The sequence below is a fragment of the Pyrus communis genome, chromosome 17 (genome assembly GCF_041283825.1).
Source record: "Pyrus communis isolate YQ-2024b chromosome 17, ASM4128382v1, whole genome shotgun sequence".
NCBI lineage: Eukaryota > Viridiplantae > Streptophyta > Magnoliopsida > Rosales > Rosaceae > Pyrus > Pyrus communis.
The window spans coordinates 10132183-10156395 of record NC_142581.1 but is presented as its reverse complement, the minus strand read 5'-3'; the positions used below and the strand labels follow the sequence as shown (position 1 = coordinate 10156395).

Below are 24213 nucleotides of genomic sequence, written 5' to 3'. Positions count from 1 at the left end.
CGTCATGTTTTAATGGAGTTCCTGACACCTAGGCTACAAAAGTATGAATCTGGGAACAAATGTAACTTTTGTTATAAAAGTGAGAAAAAAAAACTAAGGGCAACAAAATGAAAATTTCATGATATTTAGGAGTAATAAAGTGAGAATTAGTAGGCCAAAATTTTGCCACGTCATTAGCTAACATAAAGTTAATGGCTAGGCTAACGGAAGTATCAAAGTGGTACGAAAGTGAGATTTTGGCGAAACTTGACGATAGTAAAATGAGAATTAACTTTAAATTAATGATTGTCTCTCATTTTTTAAGTTTTTATGTTCGATCGATTCACAAATAGTACTTTCTGGGCTGCATGATTTGGCCCATTAGCGTACCTCACTAGTTCCATCTAAGGCATTGGGCTTAGAGGTTGTTATTTCTCAGTATTTTATTTTTTAAAATTTTAATGGGCTTAATTTTCTCTCTTACCATGTTCCCTTCTTCCCGTCAAAGTTCCAGACGGTGAGTTCAAATCATCTCTGCTGGTAATCCATTGATAATGCTCAGAATTTAACAAAGACTGTAACTTTCGATCGATCAAACCATGGCGAACGTCTCGGTTGCCGCGGAGTGGCAGCTCCTCTACAACCGCTACTACCGTAAGCCCGAAATCTACCGAATGAGCTGGAAGCACGTAGAGCTCAACCGCAACAAGGTCGCCTGCGCACCCTTTGGCGGCCCCATCGCCGTCATCCGAGACGATTCCAAGATCGTCCAACTCGGCGGCGAATCGGCCCAGCGGAAGCTCCGCATCTTCAGTTCCGCTGGCCATCTCCTCGGCGAGACAATCTGGAAACACCCGGGCGGCCGATTAATCGGCATGGCCTGGACCGACGACCAGAACCTAGTCTGCCTCGTCCAAGATGGCACCGTTTTCCGCTACACCATCCATGCGGAGCTCGTCGAGCCAAGTATCTCCATGGGGAAAGAGTGCTTCGAGCGAAACGTCGTGGACTGCGTTTTCTGGGGAAACGGCGTCGTTTGCATCACCGAGACGAATCAGCTGTTCTGCATTTCCGATTTCAAGAACCCGAACCCGATTAAGCTTGCCGACCCGGCGATCGAGGACCCGCCTCTGTGTATGGCGGTGATCGAGCCGCAGTACACGATGTCGGGAAACGTGGAGGTTCTGCTCGGGATCGGAGATGCTTGCGTTTTGGCTGTGGAGGAAGACGGGGTTCAGCAGCTAGGGCTGGAGGTGCTCCGCGGGCCGATTCAGAAGATGGCGGTTTCGAGAGACGGGCAGTGGCTTGCTTCCTTCACGCACGACGGTCGTTTGTTGGTGATGACTTCGAATTTGAACGATATTCTCATTGAGCAGGAATGTGAGGTCAGATTTTTCCGGCTTTTTTCTGCTTCTATCTGCAATTTTGTTATTCAATTTGTATAAATTTGATGTCTTTCGTTACAATTTGTTTATGTTTCTCAGTAAAAATTGCTTCTTTGATTTCATGTTTATTATGGCATTGTTGCAGATTGTAATGTGTGCATTTGTATTGTGTGACGCAGTCGGCTCTTCCTCCGGAACAGCTATCTTGGTGTGGAATGGACACTGTGCTGCTTTATTGGGATGATATGCTTTTGATGATGGGTCCTAGAGGTGATCCAGTACGCTATTTTTATGATGAACCGATAATTCTTATTCCCGAGTGTGATGGAGTGAGGATATTATCTAACTCGAGCATGGAGTTTCTACAACGGGTGCCTGACTCCACTGAATCCATCTTCAAGATTGGAAGTACATCGCCTGCAGCTTTGTTGTATGATGCTTTGGACCATTTCGACAGACGAAGTGCCAAGGTAGGTCACTCTTATGTTGTTTTGTAATCAAACAGAAATAGATATTCCCCACTAATCAAAACAAAGTGCTAACTGCAAGTACCCTTTGGGCAATCTATAGATAATCCTTGCTGCTTAGAAACCAAGGTCAACATGAAAGTTTGAGAACGCCCCAGCTTTGTGTATAAGCAAGATTCATGATTTAAATGACAAAGTTAAATAGAAATGAATAAATATTTAGTCTTTTTCTCTTCATGGTTCCTGATTTCCTTAATCAAGCAAGTCAATTCTCTTAATTAAAGATACAAGTAAGCATGCTGTAAACTTACAAGTGTATTAATTCTATTAAATTTGCAACTCAACTTTACATACATTCCTAGCTTGTAATCACCCAGTAGAAGACTAAGAACATGGTTATTGAGTTGCACAACAGTGCTATTTCTCCTAAAAAGCAAACCTATGTCTTTCCCTCCAAAATGTTCACCAGACTACATGATTGATGGTCTTGGGGAAAAGGATGATTGATAAATACCTTGTGCATAGTGCTACAGTTAAGTAGCGGTAAAGTTCTAATTTCATGTTTCACCAGGCAGATGAGAATTTGCGACTAATACGCCCATCCTTGACGGAGGCTGTTGAAGCATGTATTGATGCTGCTGGTCATGAATTTGATGTTCTACGCCAACGAACGCTCCTAAGAGCTGCAAGCTATGGCCAAGCCTTTTGCAGGTTTGTTTGGCTCAATATTAACGTAGAATTTGAACTTACCAGAAGTTATTAGTTGTATTAGTTGTTACCAAAAGAAGGTAGCATTTTCCTTTATCAATTGTCTTAACTCTTTTGCCCTGTCTTTGCTGATATTTTGATTAGTTTTCCATTTCTAATAAAGTTGAGCTCTTGCTAATAAATTTTTTGTTGTGGATACTGTGTTGCATCGTTATCTGGTCATATTAGAACCTCAAACCTAGTTACAATAACTGAAAGGGACTTTTGCTACCATTTTGTATTTATGTGAATGCATAGAGTTTGGAAGATCCAACCTTTCTGTAGGATATGAATGCAGACTGGAGAGACAGTAGGGTTATTTTGAGGCTTTGTTGAGTTTATGTTGTCCAATTGGCACAACAAAATTTCTATAATCTTCTTTTCTCCATTATTCAGTCTCACTGGATGTCCCCGTAGAGTTGTAAACCGTTACTTAACTTTGACATGTATCTTGATGCAGTATTTGTAATTCCTTTTGATTATCCATATCCTCCTTCAATCATACAAACTGCGTAGTTCATAGTTTCCAATTCCATGGTCTTGAAAGAGCATTCTTTCTGATTTCTACTCTCGGTAATGATATCCAGTTGGCTTTGGCAGCAATTTTCAACGTGATCATATTCAAGAGATGTGTAAAACTTTGCGGGTATTAAATGCTGTTCGGCATCCTGACGTTGGAATGCCTCTAAGTATTCAACAATACAAGGTTTCAAAGCTGATTGATCTCATTTTTTCAATTTGCTGACTATGCATGCTATTTTCTTTACATAATACTGAATAAAGTTATTGCTTTCAGTTACTTACACCAGCAGTTCTGATCAGTCGTTTGATCAATGCCTACAAACACTTTCTGGCACTACGGATATCAGAGTACCTTGGAATGAACCAAGTAAGTCTATTTGTTTTCAGTGTTTACTTCACTGGGTATTTGTTTTGCTCATTTCCTATTGGGTTCTTTGCAATTATCCTTTGATCTATAAATCGGAATGTGATGTCACACTTTGACTAAATTTAAAAGCAAGGATGCAATTGAGGCGGGAAACATGTTTTGGAATGTCATATTAAAATGGATTATGTATGCTTGTTTTAGATAGAGTACTAGCTTACTTCTAAAGCTCAATATAGTTTCTGTTTTCTATTTGGAAACTAGAATTAGTCCACTACATGAACTTATCTCCTCTTATTGGCTTTGTGTAGGAGATGGTGATTATGCACTGGGCATGTTCCAAAATAACAGCATCCTTAGCAATTTCTGATACCAATCTCCTTGATATTTTGCTTGATAAGGTTGATTTTTTATCTTCATTTGTTACTGTGTTGTGTTTTCTCATTCTATTTTGTGCAAACAAACCATCTTATTGAATTTTATTTTATATTTTCAGTTGAAACTATGCAAAGGAATATCCTATGCAGCAGTTGCTGCTCATGCCGATAAGAATGGCCGCCGGAAGCTAGCTGCCATGCTTGTTGAACATGAACCACGCTCCTCCAAACAGGTTATTAATAAATAATAAAAAGATTTCAGTATCTTTTTTATCGTGTTTTTTTTTTCCTATTGTATATTAATTCTGATTCTTTGACTCCAGGTTCCTCTATTGTTGAGCATAGGAGAAGAAGATACAGCTTTAATGAAAGCAATTGAAAGTGGTGATACAGACCTTGTTTATCTTGTTCTCTTTCATATCTGGCAAAAGGTAAGACATCTAGAGAACTCAACATTTATTCCAGTGTCTGTTACAAGTTTACACAGTGGAACAAGTTATATTATTCATCTAACAAACAAAAAATCTCTACTGGATGCAGCGACAACCATTGGAGTTCTTTGGAATGATACAAGCTAGAGCTCTGGCACGCGATTTGTTTATAATTTATGCACGGTAGGTGAGGCGCACTAGTCTAAATATTTTCATTACATTGCCCTTCAAATAATGGTTTTCTAAGTACTCTAGTATGATGAATATGAGGAGTAACAGGGAGATATGATAATGAAAACAAAACAATGTTTGCTTTAACTATGGTCAAAATTTAAGCTTCTGTTTCAGGTGCATGTGTACATGTACACGTGATATGTATATTGCATACATAACAAGCTCTTTCTGGTCTGTATCAGGTGCTACAAGCATGAATTCTTGAAGGACTTTTTTCTATCAACAGGACAACTTCAAGTAGGTTCCGGTTTGGCTTTTGTTTTACATGTATAGATCACATACGTAACACGTGTTTAGACTATAGACATACATTTTCTTAGAGGAGAACAAAAGACATGCATAAAAGCTATATCACACACACTAAATACATGCTTATATTGATATTTACGAGGTGTCCTGTAGAGAGAAAGAAACCATAATTTGGTCGCATATGATGGCATTATATATAGACATTGAAAATGGTAGGTTTGAAAAAATTTTAAAATGTGGAAAGGGGTGCAACATAAAGGCAAGTCTTACTTTTCTGTGGTGTTTTAACTTACAGAAAAGTATCTTATTTAAAACCTTCAAGGGATTTCACGGGGGAACTGGTATTCTTATTTTCTAGAAAACCGCAATCCCATGATCGAGTTGCCACCATGTGAAAGTGTTCGTAATCAGTTGTTTAATTCTGATGTGCCACTGCACGAATATCAATATCTCTTATGGATAATTCACAGTCAATATAAAATTCATATCTTGTAGGAGGTGGCTTTCCTTCTGTGGAAAGAATCTTGGGAGATTGGAAAAAATCCAATGGCTAGCAGAGGATCTCCCCTTCATGGTCCACGCATAAAACTAATTGAGAAGGCCCATAATCTTTTCGTAGAAACTAAGGAATATACCTTTGAGTCGAAGGCTGCTGAAGAACATGCAAAGCTTATAAGGTTAGATTTGAGTTTTTTAGTTACCTGCACTATTTATTGCGTGAACTATGAATTCTGGGCATGCCATTCATTCCATTAACTAGGCTTCAAGAAATGGCATGCTAATGTAGTTTACAGGAGTGTATTGTAATAGATTATTCCAACTACCTATTAACCACAGATTAATGTTTGAAACTATTATATATGCAATATGTTTTCCTTTTTCTCTATTAGTAACGATAGATTGCTTTAGTTATACATATGTTTTGCTGTTTTAAATCCACATTTTTTTCCTGAAAATATTTATTTCTTCAGGATGCAGCATGAGTTAGAAGTCTCAACAAAGCAGGCCATTTTTGTTGACTCGAGTATCAGTGATACAATTAGAACTTGTATTGTTCTGGGAAATCATCGAGCTGCAATGAAAGTGAAAACAGAATTCAAGGTTTGTGACGGAAGCCTCCTTCGTAGCCTTTCTTCCTTTGTCCCTCATTTCCTTTTTTTAACAAAATAGGAACTTGTACCATTCTCATGGGAGATGCAAAACAAAGTAGTTGGCGTCTTGTGTGATTAACATAATCTTGTATTTGGCGTTTCACATCCGCTGCAATATAGTCCTTTATGGCACTGTTTTGATCTTGTCTCAGGTTTCTGAGAAGAGATGGTATTGGCTAAAAGTTTTTGCTTTGGCTACAATCCGAGATTGGGATGCCTTGGAGAAGTTCTCAAAGGAAAAGAGACCGCCAATTGGTAAGGCGTTCATTTAAATATGGAAGCGGGGGAAGGAAAATAAAATGCAACATTTAGAATGTACTTTTGTTTTTCTTTTCCTGTCTTTTCAGGGACATTCCATGGCAAGGTGGCAACCATGCTAAGTCTACCTTTGTTCTTTTGTTTGTATTATAGGTTACAGGCCATTTGTGGAGGCGTGTGTTGATGCAGATGAGAAAGGAGAGGCTTTGAAATATATCCCAAAACTCACAGATCCTCGGGAAAGAGCGGAGGTAACAAAAACCTTAGTCTTGCTATTTAGCAATAGCTCAAATCTTCTTATCATCTCTTTAACTAAGCCCACATTTATTATCTATACAGTCTTATGCTCGGATTGGCATGGCCAAGGAAGCTGCTGATGCTGCCTCTCAGGCGAAAGATGGTGAATTGCTTGGTCGACTCAAAATGACTTTCTCACAAAATGCTGCTGCTTCATCAATTTTTGATACTCTTAGGGACCGATTTGTGTCATAGTTTATCTGCCTCCATCCTCTCCCTTTATTTTTAATTTATTCTTGTCGATCGTGTGTATTGTGTGCATATTCTTGACATTGTACATGACATGATGAATGTGTAAAGGCAGATGAGTTTCGTTTTCGTGCATGATGTATTGTAAACATTTGTGAATTGTGGCCATCAGTTTGTGTGTCATGGGAGCCTAGTTTAGTTTGTTGCAACAAACGTGATTCCATGGATTTTGGTCATTTTTACTGATATTTCCCGTCCTTTTTTCGGTAATATCGCATTACCTAGGGTGCTTTAAACCTCTCCTTCCATTTTGACACTATATGCTGTACTCGAGCTTTTGTATTCCATGATTGATTTCGGCTTACCCATAACTTTTTATATTTTCTGATCGAAAGGAAAATGGTTATGGCCGAATCGTTCCCATTAGTAGAGGTAAATCTTCGACCTTATTACATTGGGTTTTCAGAGTCTCAGATTGACAATACTTGAAGTAAATGATTGCATACATTGATAATCGATACTCCGAAGTTCATTACAACGGTATCCATCAAGGCAAATAACCCAGAAAACAAGCTTGAAGGAATGCAACACGATACTTGTGCTAATGACGAAAGCAAAAACTTCGAGGAAGAAGCTCAGCCCTGAACCCTGACCAGAAATGTATCTTGTTTACTCAGTCACCTTGAAGGAGGCGCAAGCTGAATTCTCATATTTGCCGTCCCACCTGCAATTGAGTAAAATAAAAGCGTACTCAGGATTCTTTCTTTTCCGTTAACTCCCGTTTAGCCACAATATTGTTCAGATACAAGACATACGAAGCCGCATTTACCTGTTTGCTTCCCCTTCTTTAATCTCGAGCTCCAAATCTTCTGCGAACGGCTGAAAGACCAGGTCGACCTTCTCATCACCCACATTGTCAAGAGACAGCGGGTTCCACTACAATCAACAACAATACGCATTAGATTTTCGTGTCTTTAGATGATTTGATCTTTAAGTCATAGCAGAAAGAATTGGAAAACGTTTACGGAAATAGAGGGATTACCTTGGGAGCATTATCCTTGTCAATGGTGAGAGCTCTAATCCCCTCTATATGAAAACCGATGATTAGTACACTTTGAAAGAGGGAGCGTATTGGAGCGAAATTTCTTACAGAAAGAAATACCTCCACAGATTTGTTGACCGTAATCCTCACGTTCGCTGAATCCCTCGTAAGAGGCGTCTCCGAACAATCTTTCTCCGTAGCTTGTCTGGGCGGGGTACCTGCAAGAGATACTCCGACGCTCAAGTCAGTTGATTGATTTTCTATTCTCTGGTTTCTCTCGGGCTCTGATTGCGTACCTTGCTCCTTGGCTCCTCTCCATATTTATAGAACTACATGTTTGGGGAACAAGTACCACGACCTGTCTTCCACTTCCTCTTCCTTAGTGGTCCTCCGTAGTGGAGGTAGTTATCTAGACACTTTTATCTTCTCTTGCGTCTATATATTTCTTGTGGGCTTTCCTCACAGTTTATCTTGCACACCATCATCTCTTTAGATGATTGATATTGGCCCATGAGTCAAAATCGGATTTTATCCTCCCACAATACCCTATTTTTCCCTTTTTTATGTATGCAAAATAGGGGAAAACTGAGTTTTTCGATCGCATGAGGCCTTGAAACTATATTCTTTAAGCCAAGCTAAAATTTCAAGCATTTCTTTCTAAAGCCCAATTTGTGGAAGCCACTTTTTCTAAGGCCTAATTTACTACAGCCTTTGCCTAACTCTCAAATGCTCTGACATCTTCACAGAATTTAGTAACTATCATCTTAGCATAATTTATCAGTGTAAATTGACACCTAAACCATAATTTACAAAAGTTGACTGTCGCGTAACTTGCGATAGTTAGCTGACTCCTTCTTATAATTTACAAACATCACAGCTTAATTTACGAACTTGGAACACCTTCGCATAGTTTACGAACGTGGACTATCTTCCCATGACTTATGAAAGTGGACTGACTCTTTCCGTAACTTTATGAACGTGGACTATCTTCTCATGACTTACGAAAGTGGACTGATTCATGACTTACGAAAATGGACTGACACTTTCCGTAACTTTACAAATGTGAACTATCTTCGCATGACTTACGAAAGTGGACCGACTCTTTTCGTAACTTGCGAAAGTCAATTGATTCTTTAGCATAATTTACAAACATCACATCATAATTTACGAACTTGGAGCACATTCGCGTAGTTTACGAATGTGGAACTTATGAACGTGAAACACTTTCACACAATTTACGGATGTGGTGGACTGACGCATAATTTACGAAAGTGGGTTGACACCTTCGTATGGTTTACAAAAGTTGACTAACACCTTCACATAACTTACGAAAGTTGACTGACAAAGTTATCTCTGCACACCTAGTTCCTATTTTGTACGTCTAGGCTGGATTTCGTTTAGGTTTATACATAATATATATATATATATATGCACATGTGTGTGTGTGTGTGTGGATATATAGGTATATATAGGCACACTGACATACTTACACGCAACATATATGTGCATATCTCTGCGTACCGACATGCGAATCTCTACACACACTTGTCATATATTTATATATATATATATATCTCTCTATGCACATACATATATACATATTTATGTGTCATTACCTTGGGTTCAATGTGTTTCATAATTTCATGCCCAGCTAAATTCTGTCGTCACGTACGCTTTTCCACCTTTGAACATGTGCATCGAAACAAGCTCTCTTCTCTTACTCTTCTTGTCAAATCGTCGTCTCTCATCACCTAGATTGTGACTACACATTGAAATACACATGAGAAAAGAATAATTTCCTTACATGTCTTGTCCTATCCACCAGACTGTCTATAGCCCCCATCCCCTCAATTAGAGTTTCATCCATAAGGTTAAAGATTTACGTCCAAACTCCTTATGCACTCATTTCTCTTTTTATAAATTCAGTTTCTCCACCAAGCTTGTGATTTCTCGTTTCAGAGTGGCCTCTTGGCTTATAGGTAATTGTTCCATTTCGAACTCCTCATATGAGAATATTTCAAACATTCCATTTACGTTTACGGATCAAAATTCCTTTTCTTATCTTCTCGAATCAATTTCGGTTGGCAAGTCCCCCATCCCATTCCTCGTGTCGAGACGTACACATTGGTCTAAATATGGTATTACTCCACCACACTTTGAAATCGTCAAGGCTCGTGACCAATGTCACGTTCCAGATGACGTGCACCTCAGCCCACTTCCTGTCGGAGCCGACATGTATTCAGGTTTCGGTATCCCAACTGGGTCTACCGTTTTGTCTCCAGACTACTTAGCGGCCATTTATTTCCCATTCCACCCCATGATTCATCCCATCTTATTCTTCACAAATACTCACCCTATGCAACTAAACCCAAACTCTTACTTGGTTATATCGACCTTCCTGGCATTGGGTCTGAAGCTAGGTGTATCCTTAGGTTTCAGAGATTTCCTCTATCTCTTCGATTTGATTACCATTAAGGGTGAAACTAGTTTTTAATTTTAAACCTAGATATCGCAAGAAATTCTTGTCATTGGATCCCCCGAGAGCCAAAGATTGGAAGAACCGCCCTCTTCTGATTTCGAGGAATTGGAAGGCTCCCGAGCTATCTCAACTATCTATCCCTTCTACTTTTGGTCTAAACTTGGTATATAAATTTACTTTTGCTATCAGCTTTTCCACAAATATGTAAACATAACTTACCATGAGCTTCTTTCGTAGCTTTATTGGATAGTCCAAAACAAATAATCTCCAAAGGCCGAAAGTGTTGGCTAAAGAAGTTTGTGACGAGGAAGATATAGAGCTCTAGAGAAGTAGCTGACACTCTTACCCAAATCACCTATCTCCGCAACTCTATCATTTATTTCCTGTATTGTTTGGTCGACCAGTCGTTGCCCTCAGACCCCTGCTTAGATATATCTTCACTCTTGATATTGAGCTTCAGTTCAACGTAGACTCTCCCGTACTTGTGACCGACTCCCGAACGAAGGGTTCAAAGAAGGAGACAGGGCAAACAGACACGAATTCCGACTCGAATTATTCTCCTATTATGGGTTCACCACCTTTTGACCTTCCCCTGCCCCGTTGTGTTGCATTGCTTCCTCATGATCTTCTAGTGCCCAGAATTGCAGGCAAGTCGGATAAATGTCCTCTAGTGGATAAGCCCAAAAAGTCTAGGCGTGGTTCGTCGAGTATCTTCGGCACAACCCCTAGACCCATGCAATGCTAGTCAGCTCCTCCTCCATTTGGCTCGGTTAGTGGCGATAGTTCCAATAATTCATCTTAAGCTTAGAGACCTGAATTCACAAAAAGAGATGGGAGTTTTGTCACCCTTGGTGATAATCTATGGGGCAATGCAAGCGCTGCTACTACTGTGGCAATAGGCTTGACTCATCCTAATGTCATCGGTCGCTTTGAGGCAATGCTCGATGACGATCTTGACTCCTATGAATCGTATTGTCTTATGAAGGTATTATCTCATTCTCTGCTTATCTTATCATTTCTGTAAGCTTTAACCTTACCGTTGTTTTCAGATGGCTCTACTCTAAAAGGAAAAATCAGATAGACTAGTTGTCAGGTTGGAATCCCTTAGCCTTAATTAGGAGCAGGTCAGAAAGTGCCAAGCTAGACTTCATGGATATGTGGAAAAGATCACAGATTTGAAGGGAGCTCGCAATGCTGCGACATTTGAAGTACGTCGCATGAAGGAAGAGTTGGTTGAGGTCAAGCAAGCGATGACCACTGAGCGCGACATGAAAATGCAATAAATACGCAAAAAGATGGCCTCCATCTTCAAATTTGGTTGGGTGCAAAGCTAAAATATATACAATCTGCCGCACAAAGGGGATGGATTCATTCAACCATTCATTCATTCAGCCATTCATCCCTCACACACACAAGCCGAACCACTTATCCATCTCACACCACCACCCAATTTCATACACACACACCTTGTGCCGTAACTTTTCAAGGAGAAATGAGAGAAGACCTATAGAGCCGTGCTTGCCATTCAAGTTTTGCATTGTTGGAACGTTCTTAGGTGTATTCTATCTTCGGTTTTCAATGTTTAATTTAAGTTTTCTTTGTTTAAGTGCGAACATGAGGAACTAATTTCATTTTGGCTAGAGGAGAATTCAAAGCCATGAACATATATGTGATATGAATTGATTTCATCCAATTATCGTTTCATAAATCGTGAATGCAATTTGCTTAACTGCTTGATTGATAACTTATTCTTGTATGTTGATTAAGGAGGCCTACTTAGTTTGTATGCATGAATTTGATGCTAAAATATAAGGGATTTTCACCTAATTGTTATGAACTTATAAGGGATTTTCACCTAATCCTTAGTTGATTTTGCATCTCTTTGGCTTGATTTTGTACTCCCTACGTCAAAGAGGTGAGTAATTGAATAACTTTATCATTATCCAAGGACATACCTGAATTTGGTTGGGCCGGAGATGGTTGAGGCTGCATTGGTGCATATGGCCTTTGAAAAATCCCAGGGGGTGGCTGTCGAAATCCTCCTTGTTGTTGGGTTTGTTGAGGCTCCCTCCACTTCATGTTTGGATGATCTCTCCACCCCGGATTGTAAGTGTTGACGTATGGATCATGCCTTGGTTGATTTTGGCCTTGATAACCCACAACATCGGCACTTTCCCATCTTCCATTCTCTATCAATTGAGGACATTGCTCAGAGGGATGTCCTTGCATAGTGCACACGCCACATACACTTGCTTTTTGCACCTTGGATCCATCAACAACCTGTGACACAAGAACAGTGAGATTAGCCAATTAAGATTGAATTTCAGAAATTGCACTTACCTCATTCACTTGTGGTTGCTGCCATGGGGTGTCCCTTTGTCCAACTCCTTCGTATTGTTATGCATTCAAGGCTCGATTTGAAATTAAAGTCTTGGCATCAATTGGTGTTTTGTCAACCAAAGCACCACATACCGAAGCATCTCGCATTTGTCTTTCAATTGGAAGGAGTCCTTCTTAGAAATATTGAATTAGAAGCTCTTCTTTCATTTGGTGTTGAGGGCATGATGCAACTAGAGTCTTGAAACGCTCATAATATGTTGGAAAAGATTCTCCTTGGTTTTGTTGAATGCCACTAATCTTCTTCCTCAAAAGAATCACTCTTGAAGTTGGGAAAATTTTCTTCAAGAATGCTCTCTTCATGCTTTCCCTAGAGGTGACGGTTCCAAGTGCCAATTCATACAACCAATCCTTAGCTTTTTCCAAAAGAGAGAATGGAAAAGCTTTCATCTTCAAAATGTTGCCATCCACGTTGATTGGGGTTATGCTTGAACATACCATTTCAAATTCCTTCAAGTGCTTGTTTGGATCTTCCATGGACAGCCCATGGTATTTGGGAATATGATACAGCAAGCTAGACTTCAATTCGAACTCATCGGTCTTGTCTTGGGCTGCCCTAGGATATTGAATGCATAGGGGTATGGCATTGTCCAATCCCGAGGTTGAAAGTTCCTTGATTGTTCGATTATCCGCAGCCATGAGTTGTTCTTCCTCTTCCTCTTCTTCAAACTCAGATTTAGAGCTAGAACTAGGTGGATTAGGTTTTGGCTCCTTCCTCTTTCTTCTCAAAGTTCGTTCGAAATCATCATCAAAATTAAAGATATGCTAAGATGATAGTTCCTAAATTTTGCAAAGATGTCAGAGCATTCGAGAGTTAGGCAAAGGCTGTAGTAAATTAGGCCTTAGAAAAAGTGGCTTCCACAAATTGGGCTTTAGAAAGAAATGCTTGAAGTTTTAACTCGGCTTAAAGAATATAATTTCAAGGCCTCATGCGATTGAAAGACTCAGTTTTCCCTTATTTTGCATCGTAAAAAGGGAAAAAGGGGGGCGCATTGTGGGAGGATAAAATCCGGTTTCGACTCATGGGCCAATACTAGACATCCAAAGAGATGATGTTGTGCAAGATAAACCGTGAGGAAAGCCCATAAGAAATATACAGACGCAAGAGAAGGGAAATGAGTCTAGATAACTAGCTCCATTACGAAAGACCACTAAGGAAGAGGGAGAGGAAGACAAGTCATGGTACTTGTTTCCCAAGCATGTAGTTCGTGTCTAGATAACTCCCTCCACCACGGAGGACCACTAAGGAAGAGGGAGAGGAAGACAAGTCATGGTACTGACTACCCAAGCATGTATGTTGTGTCTAGATAACTACCTCCACTACGAAGGACCACTAAGGAAGAGGGAGAGGAAGACAGGTTCTGGTACTTGTTCTCCAAACATGTAGTCCTATAAATAAGGAGAGGAGCCAAGGAGCAAGAAGACCGAGAGAAACCAGAGAATAGAAAATCAATGGACTAACTTGAGCGTCGGAGTATCTCTTGTAGGTACCCGCCCAGACAAGCTACGGAGAAAGACTGTTCGGGGATGCCTCTTACGACGGATTCAATGAACGTGAGGATTGCGGTCAACCAATCTGTGGAGGTATTTCTTCCCGTAAGAAATTTCGCTCCAACAGAGCGAGAAGGAATTTTCCGCATGGGAATGACCATAGTACATGTTCTAGTTAGTAATATCGTTATACGACAATTATCTCATAAACATCCTCAGAAATTGTGGATCTTAATATATTGATTGTGAGTCTAAATTCCTTCGTCAGAGATTCAGACAATGTTTGCTTCCTGCCTTCGCGAATCTGAAGAATAATAAGTCAAGAGGCAACTTAAACATGAAATGTATCAATCGAAGGCACAAGGAATTGTGAAGGGGTTCCATTCCCATGGATGTTCAAGTTTTTGGGCTTCCATTAACTAGAAATGACACAAAACCATCCTACTAAGCAGTAGGACTCAAAACCCAATATGCATTATCAAATGTAAGAAACCGTACCGATCTTAGAGTTATTCTCAATCCTGTAGGTGATGACCTCTTTAAGCCCTTAAGAACTGGACCTATCCATCCATTTCCTTCTTTGTTTGCTTCTGCTTCCTAAAAAGTAAACACATATTTGTAGAATTTATGCCCGAGAAAATACCGGAATCTGCATTTTTCTGATGAAACGAGAAAAAGTAACTTACAAACGATTGTATAATCTCAGCCACTGTATCTTTGGAGAAGCACCCATCAATTACTGACTTCCTGAAAAAGGTAAGGAAAGCTTAATGATATCACCTACAGAGATTTGTGTGTTGATTCCAAGGATCGAAGTGGAATTAGCAATAAACATCAGCAACTAAGATTTATTACTTGTTTAAAACACTTTCTTCATCAGGCTTGACTGCCACAGAAAATTCTTCAATCGCAGCTTTGACTGCATTCTCATTTCCAGAGTTTAAGCTTATCAAACGCTTCTCTAGATCAGAGATTTTCTGATGCAAAAACACTGTTCAATAACAAATTTCAGTTTCATATAAAAGCTATTAAGAGTTTATCAGTGGATCTATAACAACGCTCACAAAACGAGAAGCCTACAATGCAGTCTTCTAGATTGTTACGGAAAATCTTGTGCACCAATGCTTCCAAGACTTGGTTTACAGTGGAAGAAAATTATAGCGAAGAGTGAGAAAGTTACCTCAAGAGGGTAAAAATGGGTTGCTAGTCCAGCTGCAACCAATTCCTTACCATTCAGCCTTGCTCCTGTTAAGGCCAAGAACTCCCCTGCATTCTCCACATGATATCAATCAGTCTCAGAAAAATCGTGGAAACTTCTTTTCCTTTTTATCAGCATGCTTACCGAGATGCCCAGGAAGATGGGAAAGCATATATGAGAAACCACAGTCAGTATGAAATGCTAGCTTCCGGAGTGGCAAAAAGTTATCAAGAAATATACCACAGAAAAGTTTGATTTTCACTTATGCAGAAGTAAATATCAAGCCGGTGAACACCAAGGATAGAGATGTTACTCAGAGTTTTTTCTGTGAGTACTGAGAACTTCATTGGGACCATCAAAGATCTGCCTCCACCCATTGAAATTCCATGAACCAGAGCCACCTAATTAACACGATTTCCTCTGTGATACCTTCAACAATGACATAAACTTGGAATAAATGCATCACAGAAAGCTACTTTTCTCGAAACATTGCCTGGGTTTTCTTGTAAGTATGAATGTGGTAGCAGAGCCAATACATTCTGTAAACAACTTCAAGGCAGGAATCCTCTGCCAAAAGAGAATTATGAGCAATTTCATTTTCTAATTTCAATATACGTTGGGAACTTAAAGATTTTCGCAAAAGAGAGCATTTACTTGATTACCTGCCGTCATAAAACATTTTCAAGTCCCCGCTTGCCGAAAAGGCTCGACCTGATCCCTACACAAGAACAGCAGAGTGTCTCAAGTGGCTAAGCCTAGTACCTACATGGCTATGTTTGTATATTGGTGTTTTAAACCAAGAGCACCAATGGCGGTTCGAGATTTCAGGATCATTGGAACTAACCTTGATAATTACAAGCTCAGCATTGTCATCTTTTTCCCACTTTTCCAAGTATTCAGCTAGCAAAGAAACCTATTGAAGTAAAAACAATTAAATTACGAACGAAAAGGAAATGATATCAAGAACTCGAACGAAACAACAAATAGACGCAAAATCGATTGAGCATACCACTTTTGATGAGATGACATTCAACTGACGAGGCCTGTTCAAAGTGATCAATCTCACATGCTCTATTTCTTCTCCAACAAGAACCTTAAACATCACTCACGCAAACACCCATCAAGTAATTCACATGCAATAATTTCAGCACAAGTACAAACAACAACAGCAACAGCAGCAGCAAAGCCTTATTCACTAAATGGGTCGGCTATATAAATCCTAGAATGCCACTGCGTTCGGTTGATTCATTCAATTATAAATGCATAAGAAGATTTACCTCATCTGTATTGCCATTTCAACGAATGGTTAACTTGTGGGTTATAATCTAACAAACTGCAGAAACGAATTTATCAGAAAGAAAGCAAAAGATGGATTGTGTAATCCCAGATAATTAGTTCCAAATGTTTATGAATAATCCTAGTATGGAAGCTGGAACAGAAACAATTGATCAAACAACGAAGCACAACTTACGTTAACAATGGAGTTGTTGATAGCAACCCAAGTCACTGGTCTGGTAGAGAGATAAAGCAAATGTCTGTACTTGTGTTTCCACTTCCATTTATGTATGGTTTCCATCTACCAACCACCACCTCCAACTACACCCATGGTTTTCACGACACGTGGTTTAGTTATATTTGTGTTACTGCCACCAAACCCATCGTCATTACAAGCGAGGGGACCCACGGCAAAATGGTACAATAGAAATGCGGTAGAATTTCAAGTCGGGTTTGCTTTTGGTACATGATTTGAGTCACAAAATTGACAAAAACATCGGTAATTCTCTTATTGAAAGTTTCGGGATGACGTATATTATTTGACTGTGGCGTGAGGTAGACTGATATGCCTTTATCCTTTACGGGCATCATTGGAATTACTCCTATTCTTGGGAGAGTGGGATACCTCAGCCTTCAGCCAAAAAACAAAGCCAAGGGGATGTTTTGGTTTGGGTTAAAACTTGATTATTTACGTTTAAGGAATCACTGTTCAAGATAAATCACAGTTTGATACGTTTCTTTTCTTTGTGATATTAACACATTGTCTGATTTTCATATGATAATTTGGAGAAAAGTAGTCTCTGGTTTATGAGAAGGGTAGCTGAAGAAATCTTATTAGTTACCATTGAGTGTAACCCTAGCAAAATTTTGATTCTAATCCATTTTCATTTGGGAGGTACATGACATGATTCATTTTTCTCCCTGAGGAAGCCTTGGTCATCGACTCATCATATATGTACTTGTCATTCGATCAAACGACATCGGTGAAGGCAGAAAATCGAACTCAAGACGTTGAGGGCAAATGTTCACCGTATTGCTCCGCTTAGTTACCGGGAAATCTCACCAGATACTCATCTGCAGATGCAGATTACATGCAGCACAGCATACGCAAAAACGAAACCAACGAAATCAGGCCAAAAGCCGGGCATCCGAGACAAAATTCCCTATCAAAAGTAATGATGCGCATACTTGAAAGGGTATATCAAATGAAAAGCATAAGCGAAAGTACCAAGCTCATTAAATTCATTCTAAACTTGTAAAGTGTGCAATCTTCAAAACTGAAACAATCCAGATGATAGAAAAAAAGATGTTCATACTCCCACGAAGCAAAAATCCGGTAACTAGTTTAACTAATTAAAATGCAAAGCCTTCGGATGAAGGGAACCCTTAGGACATAACAAGATTACATAAAGAGGTTGGGCCTGGATGCCTTGTATGTCGTCTTGAGCTTCCTGCTTGGGGGCCTAACCTTCCTGAACACCAACGGGAACTTGATCTTGGAGTTATGGAACTGCTTGGTGCTCTCCCTCTTGCAGAGTTTTGCTGGGATGGTAGCTGTCTTGATGATTTGGATGCACGGAAACCTCACCCTGTGACGAGATGCCAACTCAGTGTACATGGCTTCAACAGCACCGTTGAGAGTTGTGTCTCGGTACTCCTTGTACATGTTGTGATAACCAGTTCGGCTCTGATATCGAAGCCAAATCCCATAGTTCTTGATGGTAGTAGGATATTTCTCAAAAATCTGCAATCAACAATATCAGAATTATTCTTTTCAACCCAAATACCCTGAATACTAAACGGTAAAAAACAGCTCCTCTCAGTGTCAACATGTTCAACTTAGTGTCATCCAACGTTACGCCAAAAAGAACCTTAAAAGTTAAATCTTAAGTGACAACCCTATTCCAGAAGCTGCTACCACATAATATAAGCGTATATCTCAGGAATAAAAAACCCCGGAACTTTTATCATAACAATATATGAAACGTTATCAGAAACTGAGTTCACAATCAATTCAGCTCTAGGTTAAGCATAAACAATCAAACTAGAACGAATTTTTATCTGAATTATGGCCCAGCTTAAGAAGCCAACAGACATTAGGTAAAGGAACTTCATGTTGGTTCATAGAGTACGAGAGAGATGAAAATGTAAGATGCATACCTCATTGATGGCCAGAACTTGTCCGTTGCTTTTCTTCACTTTCTTCAACTTCCTCAAGAAGTACCTAATGATAAAAATACACATCAAGAGAACAACATCCGAATGAGATTGAAAACCCAAAAACACAGCAAAAGATGAAGCATTCGTGAACAATGAAAAGTTGATTAATCTTATACAGAATTAAATTTCTCTCGCTTTTCGGTTTACAGGGAGGCCAAGACCAAAACAACCACGACGACAACCATTCTAGGACTCAACTTCCTGGCCCCTACTATCATCCTAAAGCAAATTCAAAACGCAATCAGTTGGTTCATCTCACAAGTGCAGACAAGTTTTGCCCTTTCACGGAACTATAAAATTATGCTTATTTTACTTTGATTTACACCATTCAAAAATAAAAACAAATATATAAAATACAAATTAGTTATATTAGCACCAACGGTAAGTGTGGGTTTAGTTTATCTGGTATTATAAACCATAAATTACCAAAAAATCTAATATTAAAAGTTCAATTTTTTTTCCATTCCCAACAATTTTCATGAACCAAATACAAGGCATAGAGCAAAATAGATAAAGATGGAAAAGAGCTTACCAGAACTTGGATTTGGCACGGACCTCATTGGTGGCCCAGAGCTTCATCCGGTAGATCTTGGGGTGCTCATCCTTCTCAGTCGGGAGGGCTCTCCCCACCACCTGGTACTGGTGAAACTGTTTCCACAAAACAAAACCCACCATTTTAATCTCTCTAAATCCATGCTTTCGGAAAACAAAAAGCTAAAAACTGACTGAAAAACGAAATAAAATCACAAAAAAATGACATCACAGAAAATGATTTCTGAAAACAAAAAACTGGGTTGTTATAAGTAAGATCGACAGAGTAAGATCATCGCGGCTCACCCTGAAAACACCCATTTTGCGATGAGGGAGAGAGGCGCCGCTGCTCTGGCTGCTGAGTGTTGCTGGCTGCAAAAGCACTTTGTCTTCCAGAACTCTATAACAAGTGAAGGTTAAAAAACCCTACTTCCCCTGCTCGGTGTATCTGGGCCCTCAAAAGTCTTAAGTAAAGCCCAACTTATTGGGATTGAGAAGTTTTTTAATTTCACTCCATAATGGCCCAAATGTAAATTTACAGTGATGGAATAAAAACTTTATTTTCTTTTTTGATATAACGCTATAATTTGTAAATCCAAATCGGTTAATTGTTCTCGGATAGCACCTGCTCTAGTAGAAAGATCTCTATTTCAAAATGTACCGAAGCCTTGGGTAGCAAAAAAACGTGGGATGTTGCCTTTTCAGGAATAGATTTCATATTCAAATGAACTGCGTAATCATTGCAGGTGAAAAAATAAATAGATATAAAACTCATTAATCAATTAAAATCTAAGATTTTTCATTTACAAATTAAGAAAATTATTATTAAACAATATGATTAAGTGACAGAAGAATTTTACATTTCTCAAATGCGCATAAAAAATCTATATGGTCTTAATGTGCATGCTCTCATGGACTTATTGACTTGGATGTACTTTTTTTTTTTTTTGAATTATTATTTAAATTCTTGAAGCGCAGGTTCACCACATCTATCGAGTTTTAAGTTTAATGACTTATTTAACCACAAGCTGGTGATCTAGTGGTAAATGACAAATTACGAGATTTCTTTAAAATTAAAAACTGGAGATCTTGGGTTCGAAACGCACTGCTGGTGGGGAAGCTAGATTTGTGGCCATAGGAGGCTAAGTTTTCCGGGCCCAAAAAAAAAAAAGATAATTGTGACTTGCCACCAGTTGTTTCCCTTTAAAAAAATAAATAAATAAAGTTTAATGACTTATTTGTGGTAACTGTTTTTCTAAATTCGGAAACAAACAACAACACCCTGAAAACAAAACTCAAGCCTCACTTAACTCTCACGTGTCTTAAATTTGCCCCTTATAGTCAAAATCCGTTAATAAATCTATATTAAAACTGTTTATGTTGCACAAATAGATTCGGTTTTGTTAGAGTTTTACTTTTTTTAAATAAATTTTCAACCACACAGCACTTATGTGGTTTACATCTAAAGCAACAATGGATCTTACTTGCAACACGTATACGGTTTTAACTGATTTATATACGTTTTTTTTTTTTTTTTTTTTGGTTAGTATAGGGCAAATTGAGACACAAGTTGAGTTTAAAGCGACATGGGTTTTAGAGAGTGATAAAATATGAGTTTTATATGGTTATGTGAGACTTGAAATTGAGTACCAAGGAATGCATATATGTAATTAAACTTAATTTGATTGCTTTTAGCCGGAGGAAAAAAAAACTTTAAAGAAATAATTTAACTTACGATTTGTGAGAATTATCCATGGCATGTTTTCATATGATTTATTTGCTCGTCACATATGCTTACAAGGTGTCTATAGTACTGTCCGAGAGGTTTTTAAATGAACACTTAACTAGAATTTAGAGAGGATTACCTTAGCATTACCCTTTCCAATAGGCTTCTAAAATGAGCTCTTAACTCAAATTTAGAAAGGATTTTTAAAAAATCAAATGTAATATAGGAAGGGAAAAAGGAGCACCTAATGGTTCTCTATAATTAATGCTAATTGTTTTAAGTAAATATTAAATTTATATTGGCTAACTAACTCATAATCATTATGAATTATTGACTCATAGTCATTATGATTCTTTGAAGTATGGAGTATTCTTTTATAGAGCTCCTAAAGTAATATTTTGATAGTTCTCCTTAAAAATTTTGCAGGGTGCATTTTTGCTAACAACTCGAGTGGTGCTAGTGCTTACTATCCTATTAACTACGATTAAATATGTTTAAATTTTGAGATTTGTGTCTATGTATTACATAGAACTTGAAACTTAAACATATTTAATATGTGGCACCTTGGGCGGCGAGAATGACTGAAATGCCCATAGCACTTGACGAGCAAGTAAACAAACTAAGAGGCCTAATGTGGATCGAAACATGTTACACTTATAGGCCCTTAGTATTATAGGCCCCTTAGTCAGGTTGGACTACCGAACTTCCGGATTACCTTAGTCAGGTTGGACTACCAAACTACCTTAGTTAAGTCGGACTAGCCTTAGTCAGATTAGACAAGTCAGACAAAGTCATAATACCAAGCGAAGTTAGATAGATGTGGTTAGACAAAATTCTATTAAAGAATTACTTGTCTCCCAAGTAAGGAAATCCTAATTTAAGTCAAATTAGGACATCTTAGGAATTAGGCAATGTAAACATGATTCTAGAGAGGATTGGGTATCTTATCCTAGATTTCCTCCTAAATAGTCTCCTAATTTAATTGGGATCACTTTCCCTGTAAGGACTATTTAGATTTCTATAAATACTCAGCTAAGTCTTTTAAGACTCAAGACTTAACTCTGGATTCTCTAATCAATCACAATGAAAGATACACATATTCTTTATAATCCTAACAGAAGCTCATCCTGCATATACATTGTCATCTACGCATAAACACGTCCATAAAGAACTCATTTCCTTAACACCTTACCATAAGCTATTCGTTAAAGATGGTTCACGATGTATCGCACATCACACCATTCTTTCCTATAATTACACCCATGGTTTAATTCTCCTTTCCGAAGATATGTAGGATGTTCTATTCGAATTCAACCACACCCCTCAATTCTCATTCTCACTTCTCGCTAAAAATCATGGGCAAGTTCGACTAAATTTTACCTCCGTCTGTGGATGTGCATAAATGTAGTTCCAATGTAATAGTAATAAATAGAGTGTGAAGATCAAGTGTGGATGCAAATTTTCGCCTTTTCTTTCTTTGACGAAAATGCACTTGCAAAATAATAACACCTAAAATTAAGACCAAAAACCTCACGCGCCCACGATAAATGGGGGGGCTTTGGCCGAAGAATCTTTGATGCTAAAGTTAGAATTCTAGAAAGAATGTGTTTGAGTATTTGTAGGTAGCAAAAAACCTCCTGAATTTTGGAGATAAATGGTGTATTTATAGGAGAAAATGAGGAAGTGGGCCGGCCCTCTAGGGGTTAAGGGTGGCTAGCCCTATGGTGAATTTTGGGTGGAATATTCCAAGATATTTGTGTAAATAAATATCTTGGAGTAATTAGGTAAATATCCTAAATAAATGGAATTAGGATAACTTACTTGAAAGAGGTTTTCTCTGATTATGAATGTATTTAAGATAAGAATAAGGAATTATCCTATCATAAATATCTTTGACTTTTCCTACAAGCAGAGGTACCTTGAGCAGTCGTTGATCTCTGCATGCTCAACCTCAGCTGCGCGTGGTGAATGAGACTGCTTCCTGCTTATTTAATAGGGGTAGTCTTGTCTTTCTTGGAAAATAATCCACGTGTCAGCTCCATGATTTTTGGGTTTATTTTTGGCTCCACAAATGCCCCCACACATGCTTGCCTGCTCGCAGGAAAGGGCATGAGGTGTAGGAATCCAAAGCTGCCATGGAGTTTGTGTCCCAATTTAATGTAGATTCCCTATTTGATTTGGAATTTAAATTCTTCTAGGAAAGGGAATGTAATTGCCACCAAAACCTATTTAAGTCTGCGCCAAGCAGGGGGTTACATAAATTTAGAGTGCAATTAAAACCCCGCAAGAAAGAGAGAAAGCCAGAGGATATTTGTTCCTCCTCCCTAGCAATCTTCTTCGTTTGCCCATGCAAAGAATTGTGTTCCGTTGTTTTTCTTTTTCTCCAAGGTAAGAAAAAAAATTAATTTTCTCTTTCTTCATGATTTTTTTAGAGCCTTGGGGCTTAAATATTGGCTTGACGAAGGTCAAGGACGCGGGGAATTGTGCAGCCATGAGGCTGTTGTGCTGCTACTGCTGTTGTCGACATGGCACGAAAAGGTCTCGGCTTAGGCTGAAGGCTAGTAACATGAGCTGCGTTGTTGTTGGAGATTGAACTTATTGCTAGGCTTCCGCTTTCGGTCTGGCTCAGGTGATGAAACTGAATGTACTTTGTGTGTGGCTGGCGTGGGCCAGGTGTGCTAGGCTCAGGCCTATGCGCATAGACCTTGGCGCTGGGGTGCGTGCCTCGCCTATCTTATGAATTGGGTTGCTTAGTCTCTAAACGTCTTTATACTTCTTGTTTATATGTCTTCTGATTTGTCCTCCTCTATTTATGTAGATTCGGAATTCGGTTCAACTTCTAAGACTTCTTTAAACATGAAAAGTGTGCAGGGAGAAAAGTGGCTGCTCAGTCCTCTTCGTAGGGAGAAAAGTGGGTTGCCGATTAGAAGGATTAAGGGTGAGGCGTTCGCTCATCCAATCATTACCATGGAGCATTTTGCTAGTGGAGGTGGAAGAAAGAGATCTTCGTCGCCTACTTGAGAGCCATTGGTGGAGAAAAAGCCAAAGACTTCCTCTACTACTCACGAGGGTCTGTTCATTGCTAAGAAGCTCATGATTGACTTGACTTCTTCCAAGGGGAAGAAAAAAACTACTGGATCTGAGCCTGTAAAGTCTGCTGCTCTGAGGATTGCTAGAACAGTTGTTGACAAGATTGCGCAGTGG

At 38.9% G+C, this 24213-nt stretch overlaps 3 protein-coding genes across 3 annotated transcripts; 1 reads left to right on the top strand and 2 right to left on the bottom strand.

Moving 5' to 3' along the window:
• Positions 1 to 331: 331 nt before the first annotated feature.
• VCL1 (vacuoleless1 (VCL1)) lies at positions 332 to 6863 on the top strand. The gene is made up of 15 exons (XM_068446746.2): positions 332 to 1364; positions 1544 to 1834; positions 2403 to 2542; positions 3179 to 3284; positions 3375 to 3467; positions 3776 to 3865; positions 3961 to 4074; positions 4165 to 4272; positions 4382 to 4455; positions 4689 to 4743; positions 5251 to 5432; positions 5727 to 5856; positions 6059 to 6161; positions 6318 to 6415; positions 6504 to 6863. The coding sequence occupies exons 1-15, from the start codon at positions 579 to 581 to the stop codon at positions 6654 to 6656; spliced, it is 2523 nt and encodes an 840-aa protein (XP_068302847.2). The 5' UTR covers positions 332 to 578; the 3' UTR covers positions 6657 to 6863.
• Positions 6864 to 7125: 262 nt separating this feature from the next.
• On the bottom strand, positions 7126 to 17089 carry LOC137749162 (3-hydroxyisobutyryl-CoA hydrolase-like protein 5). The gene is made up of 11 exons (XM_088689440.1): positions 16729 to 17089; positions 16267 to 16590; positions 16102 to 16170; positions 15920 to 15975; positions 15571 to 15824; positions 15240 to 15325; positions 14915 to 15036; positions 14746 to 14806; positions 14558 to 14656; positions 7480 to 7586; positions 7126 to 7374 (listed from the first exon to the last, which is right to left on the bottom strand). Exons 5-11 carry the CDS (start codon positions 15632 to 15634, stop codon positions 7320 to 7322), a joined length of 594 nt encoding a protein of 197 aa, XP_088545566.1. The 5' UTR covers positions 15635 to 15824; positions 15920 to 15975; positions 16102 to 16170; positions 16267 to 16590; positions 16729 to 17089; the 3' UTR covers positions 7126 to 7319.
• Positions 17090 to 17747: 658 nt separating this feature from the next.
• Positions 17748 to 19746, bottom strand: LOC137708835 (large ribosomal subunit protein eL20y). Its single transcript, XM_068447990.2, has 4 exons — positions 19590 to 19746; positions 19285 to 19400; positions 18693 to 18756; positions 17748 to 18276 (listed from the first exon to the last, which is right to left on the bottom strand). Exons 1-4 carry the CDS (start codon positions 19602 to 19604, stop codon positions 17935 to 17937), a joined length of 537 nt encoding a protein of 178 aa, XP_068304091.1. The 5' UTR covers positions 19605 to 19746; the 3' UTR covers positions 17748 to 17934.
• Between the last annotated feature and the right edge of the window lie 4467 nt (positions 19747 to 24213).